This window comes from Drosophila rhopaloa, unplaced genomic scaffold, assembly GCF_018152115.1.
Source record: "Drosophila rhopaloa isolate 14029-0021.01 unplaced genomic scaffold, ASM1815211v1 contig_2, whole genome shotgun sequence".
NCBI classification, from domain to species: Eukaryota; Metazoa; Arthropoda; class Insecta; order Diptera; family Drosophilidae; genus Drosophila; species Drosophila rhopaloa.
In genome coordinates, this window is record NW_025335083.1 from 19,914,195 (window position 1) to 19,922,008 (window position 7,814).

Consider the following 7,814-nt stretch of genomic DNA (forward strand, 5'->3'; position numbering starts at 1 on the left):
TAGGTCTATAAGAAAGTTTAATAATTTGTTTTTCCGGTCCAACAAATTCTCTTAAAATCTGCCAAGTCCCAAGTTACCAAATATAAAAAGAAATTGAAATATCGTAATACAACTTTGAACTATCTTTTCAAATGGTATAACTTCTTAAATGAAATAATTGATTCAGTAGTTCAGTAGTTAACAAGGAATTATCCTTAAATCTAGAATATTCTCCTTATACAAGGATTAAAAGATTATTAAGATTTGGAATTATTGTAGGACTTTAAATATGTTATATATATATCTGTAATGATTTATTAGTTCTTAGATTTATTGTAGAATTAATCTTTTTCAATAGAACAACTCATATGTAACTCTAATAATAATCTTTTAATATACTGAGCAACTTACTACATTTCGAATGGTAATATCTGGCTTATTGTTTTTATTTAAATCTGTACTACATCTTAACAATGTGTTAGTAGTTTATATAGCTGTTGTCAGTCAGATAACTGATAATCTCTTTATAATCCTGGTAAGTTTAAAGCTCCCATTGTATACGAACCATATGATCAGTCAGGAGATTCCGGATCCAATGAATTCTTCTGCAATCTGCAATCTCCTCTCCTCTCTCTGCAAAAGCGCACTCCTTTTCTTCGTTTTTATCCGCAATTTCTGTGCTCGGCGATGGCGATTCAAGCTGCGTCTGCCGTGCGAAGAAGTGAAGAAGAAACTGGATTCGCGATTCGCGATTTGCGGCTTGCCGAGCAGCAACCTCTCGACAAAAACAACAAACCGCCGCAAAAGTCGAGCTTCGGTCGACGTCGACGCTGACTGCGCTGCGGCATCGCTGCCCGCTCTGTGAATCAGCGAAGCGAGCAGAGCAACAACAACATGAGCGGCGCTTAAGGCTTTTTTTCGGTACACGAACGTGAGCCTTAACTCCCCTCCCCCTTTTGCGTGTTAACTTGATTTTTCTTCGGGCCACGCGAAATACGAAAAACAAAGAAAATGCCCCAACAACAAAGGCTGAAACAAAAACAATTACAGGCAGAGCAACAGGCGAAGCAGCAACAACGACAACAGCTCACGATTTTCAAGATTGCTCAGACAGGCAAAGGCGTAGCCAGGAAATGACTGGGGAAAAAGGAAGACAGGACTAGAATTGAAGTGAACATTCGATCCACAAAAAAATATTTTGATAATTTTAATTAATTTAAATAGAGGAGTCTGAGATGGTTTCTTATTTGGGCAATCAATTTATTCCCAACATTTCCATATAATATCTTTTTGTTAAATGTAGGTTTTCCCTTTTTTGGGAATTTAAATTTTGAAAAACAAGTTACAACTTAGGCTCGAGTCAGATAGTCTACTATAATTTTTCACCACTAAAGATTAATTTGACTTTTTTCAAAACGACTTATTATACACATGCTATTGATTCTTTTACAATATCCAACGGCTTGTAATTCTGTAAGTCACATTGGTGAAAGAAATATGAAATTTTTGGTTTCTATAACTTAGCTAAAATATCAAAAATAAAAAACCCAAAGACCCTCCCCTAACATTAAGCGTTTTTAATTTTCTGAAAACTTATTCATTCATTAGTTTCTATTGATACAAGGGGGAAGGTGCTCCCCTTTTTCATAAGCCCGACTACGCCCTCCAAGAGAGGCGACCAGAGAGCTGGAGAGAGGTGGATGGAGGAGAGTGGGCGAGTGGGAGTATGGAAGCGTGGAGAGAGCGGGGTGGGGTGTGCGGGGAAAAGAGGAGCATCGAAAAAGGGAGCAGCGTGACCAAAGCGTAAAAGCAACAACAACAACAACTGAGGGCAGCGACGGTAACGTCAGCGTTAACGCCAAAAAAAAAAATTTTATTGACGTCCGAGCAGCAGCGTTAAAGTAAAACCGTGCGCCTTCATTTTTTTATTCGCAGTTGCTTTTCTTCTTATGTACATGTGTACATACATAGGGTATATCTAGCTTCGTTGTTGGTTTCCTTCTTTTATATACATATCTTCACATTTTTCAGTAATTGGTTTAATTGTTGGCTTGTGAACTATTTCAGGATGAGCTTTTTTTAAGTGATTTGATCGCTGGATTTGTATCTTTATTTTTATGAAGTAGTAAAAAAATTGATGATAGATAAAAAGTTTTCCAGTTTGATTCTTCGTTTTACTTTTGTCTGCACTGTAAAATGTATATTACTTACTCTAATTTTTGAAGGATTCGCTCCGACTAGAAGTTTTAAACAACTATTACTCCGGTAGACTTAATTTCAATTTGAAAATGGACAAGTTTATTTTTTTAGCGATTATACATATGCGTAACCTCATAAACTGTGATAACAGATCCTTCTTCGTGATCTGTAAAATATTTTGTATTATTTTATAATTAGAAAAAACTCCATTTCAACAAAAAATTTTATTCAACAAAAACTAGATAAAAAGCTAATTTGGCCACTATATATTGTTCTTCCTCATGTATAACTCGCAATAGATTTAAATTTTCAGAGCTAATTAGCATCCAAATAATAAACCCTGGACTTTAAGTGTCACTTGGGGAGTCTAGGATAGCGTGTTTTCTTCTAATTTGTATGCCACTGGCGTGGGCAGCTGAGTTCTGCCCGTGTGCCAACAAGTCAGATCCCCAGATCCGCTTTGAATGCTTGGCTAGGCTCCCCTTTGGTGCCTCGGTCTCGGAATATTGGCGATCGTGACTGCACCGCTTACTTATTTTCTTCGCTATAAACTCGTTTATATCGGATCCACACACACGTCCAGCCGCATGAAGTGAACAGAACGAACGCCCACTCGACTTGGTCCGTGTGGAATCGGTTTATCGGTCTCGGTCTCTGGCTTTTGGACCCCAATGTTGGCCTGTGGGACTGGCGTCCGTGGACAAGGTTCGAGTATCTACCCATGCACATTATATCCTCTATATGTGGGGAACCAGTATCTCGGTGTTCGCAAATGGGGAGCAATGCTCGGCATCTCAGTCCCCAGGTGTTCGAACTTTTCAGTGCCTGTGTATGCATATATGGATACACACTCGTATATGCAGGTGTTTTACATATAAGGCTTATATGTGGTTGCACGAATATCGTGCTCGGTGATATTATTATTCACCATGGGGTTTTTCATAATGGTAATTGTCTTTTTTTCTGTATCTACACGTTAAATTTAAACAACCTTTATAAATAAAATATTAATTTTAAAATAAATAAATAAAGGATCCGTAAAGCGAAAGTATGATCATAAAATCACATGGCTCTACCAAATTCCTTTTTAACCCACTTTCTCCTGTTTTGAAGTTGTGGTTATTTCATAAAGTCGTCAATTTCACTCCCAAACCATACATAGAAAATAAATTAGAAACCCCCCTGGTCATCGAAAAGTAAAAGCAAACAATTGTGATCTATTGAAAAAATGTTTAATAGGCAATTCTTTCGTTTTGGATCGTTTCTAAGTATAACTTTCCTGAAACTACGTAAATTCGCTTACGATAATTATAATCGAATCGTAAATCTATATAATATATGCGTGTATGTATCAATCAGTTGGTTTTCAGGGATACGTGCAGATATCACCTCGATTAAATTGGATCACATTATAGGCAATATAATGCGGGATTACATACATAGAGGAAACATATTTGGCAAAATTGGGTTTTTGGTAGCTAAAATCTAGGGTGAGGCGGCAACTACTAACGAAACTAAAGTAACCATTATTATATGGGCGTATTAACTTTTACTTAGATTAAAAAAGGATTAATAAATCGAAACATTGGAAATGAAGAACATATCATAACACAAGGATCGGATAAAAAACTCTGGCTATATATGACAAACCTTAGGCTAACACATTAAAAACAAATGTTTGCTAGGGATGAAAGGGAGTGTGAGTGTGTTTTTTGATAGATGATATGCAAGATGGTTTGGAACTTTAGACAAACAACTTAACTATGTACAACAAAGCTACGGACTAATATTTAGCAAGTCAGGGGATCAATGAGAACCCCCAACTAAAGCTTGCATGTGATTGGGTATTTTGGGTCGATTTTTTGTTACAAAAATCATAGTACCGCTTCTTGATCTTTGGAATATTTAAAGAAACTAAGCTTTGAATACTATAGGACACATTACATTTTAATTTTATACTATATTTTTGATTTTAAATGTTTCTTTAAAGTTATTTTTCGATTATTGCTTTTATCTCAACCCAACATTTATAGTTTATCTTTTTAATGTTGCTTTTAAATCTAGTACCATTTTTGACACTTTACAACTTAAGTTTCTTGGAAGACAACAGGCATGGCTATTTTCTTTCGTTTTTTTATGTAAACGTTTAATAAGTTAATGTAATTCCTATAGTTTTCAAAGCAAATTACATAAAAGTAACCAAAGATTAATTCTTGGCGCCTGAGATTATTCCATTGTTTAAGCATTCCTAAAATCGACCCCTAAGCTAAGCTAAACTGCGTATGCTACTTAAAGCTTTTGCGGCACATCCTTGCTGGAGGCTCCCGTCCTTTCGTGATTGACAACGAACTTCTTGGCGCCTGACAATCCCTGCTTGTTGATATAGAAGCTCTTTTGGGCCAGCGGGGAACCCCCGCCATCCGAATCCACCACCAAACGATTGAGGAAAGTGGCAGCGGTTTTGGCACCACTATCGCAGGAGGACGACTCTATGCTGATGGTGGAGCAACCACCGATAGAGGAAGTCTCGCTTTTGGCATCGTCCATTAGAGTGGCATCGTCAACCAGATCGTTGACCAGCACCTGAGTGCTGGAGGATGCGGTGGACAGTATGGAGGAGGTGCGACTGCGGCAGGAGGAGAGCGTCTCCGATTCGGGTATCGAGATGCCCTCGTCGATGCTTTGGCTCTGGCTTCCGCCGGAAACGAGGCACATGGCAGCCTCCAGATTAGGGCCACTGCCCACTCCTCCAGGCGAAGCGGAAACGGGCGACGGACAGCCTGAGCTGCTGCTGTTGTTATTCAGACCACCTCCGCTCACCGTATTATTTGTGCACAGCTTCGAGATGAACAACTTGGGTGTTATCCGGCCATCAAAGGTTCCGGAATCAGGACTGGGACACACCGACGAGGGCGATTGGCACACCGGGGAAGAGCCGCGGCTTCAAAGACAGAAGGAGGAATATTAACTTAAGTACAGAAATCAAACTTTTTTTTAGAATTTGGGACGAAATTTTTGAGAAAAGGTGCAGTTATTCAAATGTCAGAGAAAATGTGTTAAGTAAAGTATTTTTAGAAATTCTTAGATGTGAGATTTTATAGCCCCATACATTATTCATTTTATTATTGTTCAAATATTCAACAAGTAGCACATTTGCTTGTACATGCACTTTTGCTTTTCTAATACAATTTTAATTAGAGCTCTTCGTACAACAAAACTTTATAGCATTTATTTTTAGCCTAATGAAAATTTTTTAGGCTCCTACACAATTAGAAAATAATGTCAAACCAAAGTAATATACGTCTAGCTTTTAAGAAAGATTCTAGACTTTAAGCAAAAAAATCTTTACTAAGTAAATATTTAAGCATTACTACTTTACTTTATTTTGATTTTTAAATAGTATGTGATTTAAAGGAGGAAAATTTTGTAGATCTTTCAATCAATGACTTTAAGGACTTTATTGTGTCTTACCTTTCTGTGAATATCTTTTTCATTGGCGGAGGAGAGTATACACTCCAGTTGCTGCCCTGCATGGGATTATCGTCCAGCTCAAACTTCCTCTTCACGGGTCCCAGTTGAGATGGTCTCATGGCAATGGGAGACATCGATCTCCTGGTGGCAAAAGTGCGCCTCGTGGGCGACGGGGAGTAGGGTAATCTCATGCCCGCCCGATTGTTCGTGGGACTGGGACTGGAGCAACCGGTACTGCCCGTGGGTGGCAGGCTGACCTGCAGGGGATTGGAGAACTCGTCCGATTTGCAGGACCAGTTCTCGGTCACCAGCGTGAGGTCCTCCCAGCTCTGGGAGATTTGTATTTCCCGATGAACTTCGCGCTCGTGATTCACCTCCCGACTGTTTAGGTCCGCGCATTCCTCTTGCCTGAGCTGGGAAACCCGGGGAGTGAGGCAAAGGGTTGCTCCATTGGCTGCCGTGGTCAGTGGGCTGTAGCTAGCCGAATACCTCCTGGCTCGAGGAGTGAATATATTGAAGACGGGAGCCGGGGAAACCTCCCTCGAATTGGGCTGGGACCGTATGTGTATGTTCTTGCCGAAGCAATCGATGGATGAGACATTCGACATCTGGATGTCCAGCACCTGTTGGCTTTTCTTGGGCGTCTGCTCGTGCTCCTTGGCCGCCAGAGCAGCCGCTGCGGCTGCGCGTGTGGTCATCGGGGTCTTTCCCGATTTTCCGGAAGGCGGAGTCCGGATGATAGGTACACTTAGACAGCGTTTTAGGGTCTTGGAGCTACCACTCGGTGGTGGCGGGTCCAGAGTGTCCATGGGCACCGCCGAGGGGTTTTCCTGCTGCTTCTCCTCGCCGCTGGCTTTCGTCTCCGATTCCATTGCCGTCTATCTAAAAATAGCAAGTGTTTACTTTTAGAGTCTAGGGTTATTTTTATACCCTTGCAGAGGGTATGGCTAAATTAGGAGGCAGCTGTAATGCAATTACAAGTGTTTTCGTTGTGCATCTGCACTTTGGTGTCTTTGCTCTTTTCTATTCTATCAGTATCAGAACTTAGATGACAGTTTATAAATAATTTTAAGTATATTGGTTGAAATATTAGTTCTCGAACTATGAATCTCAGTTTCAAACTTGTTGTAAATGACGAAATAAGTATATTATAATTAATATTTTAAAAAGAAACCACGAGGTAAATCAAACATAGCTTTAATAGGTAATTTTATTACAATTGGGTCCTCTTTGTTATTTTCAGCTGTTTGTAATCTAGGCAGATTACCATTTATTAACCTTGAAATAAATTATTTAAACATAGTTTTAATTTGTGATTACTTTACATTTAACTTTATACAATAAAAATTACATTTTTGGGACTTCTTATTTGTAATAATGAATTTACATTTCAGTTAATTTTGTTTTGTATGAGTGTCAAACAAATTTAAGTGTTCCATGACGGTTTTATTAGTATTATGTTAAAAGATCTTTTGGGTTTGATTAAAACTTGCAGCCCTAAGATAAGCTGCCATTGGAACGATAATGCCAAAATGCCACAACTTTGTTGATTTAAAAGATAAATAAATCAAACGATTTGGGTTGCCTTTTAAAAGGGGTTTTAAGGATACTGCAAAGATAGAATCTAAAAATGAACTACTATATCCTTTAGTTCCTAGGAGAACGATCGGTGTGCAAGGGCTCCGGTGACCCAAGATAACCATCCAGTACGAATTTATATACCATTTTCCGACGGCCCAAGGTGGCAGAGAACTTCCCGATTTTCCGCAGGACTTCGGGGCGCAGCGGCAGCGCTGCTGGCGTCTCTGCTGCCGCGGGCAGAGAGACTGTCTATTTTTTTCACCTACAAACTGCGTGCCCAGCGAATCAACTTTTTGCAGCCATTTTTCACGCCTTAAACCCCATTAGCCCTTTCAAATAACTGCTGATTTAGCATCCCCAAATCGTGAATAACACTTGGCACTACCTTAAATGTCCACAAAACACGTGCAATTGCCTTAAAATACTTACAAAATTGAGTCCTGTGATTGTAATTTTCAGCTACCCGTTTAGTTTTTTTATAGTGTTGGCAGGCGACCAAATACGAGTGACCACATACACGAACAATCGGCATGACATACCGAGCATGGCTTAAAGTATATATGAAAATTGTGTTTTTGCAGGCT

At 39.4% G+C, this 7,814-nt stretch overlaps 1 protein-coding gene across 2 annotated transcripts; it reads right to left on the bottom strand.

Annotated features, from left to right (window-relative positions):
- Positions 1–3,388: 3,388 nt before the first annotated feature.
- On the bottom strand, positions 3,389–7,749 carry LOC108053124. 2 transcript variants are annotated; one of them, XM_017135708.2, is made up of 3 exons: positions 7,660–7,749; positions 5,650–6,531; positions 3,389–5,119 (listed from the first exon to the last, which is right to left on the bottom strand). In XM_017135708.2, the coding sequence occupies exons 2-3, from the start codon at positions 6,519–6,521 to the stop codon at positions 4,468–4,470; spliced, it is 1,524 nt and encodes a 507-aa protein (XP_016991197.1). In that variant the 5' UTR covers positions 6,522–6,531; positions 7,660–7,749; the 3' UTR covers positions 3,389–4,467. The 2 variants fall into 2 exon arrangements, with proteins under 2 accessions (XP_016991197.1, XP_016991198.1); XM_017135709.2 differs by having other exon boundaries at positions 5,650–6,527; positions 7,660–7,708.
- Positions 7,750–7,814: the final 65 nt, after the last annotated feature.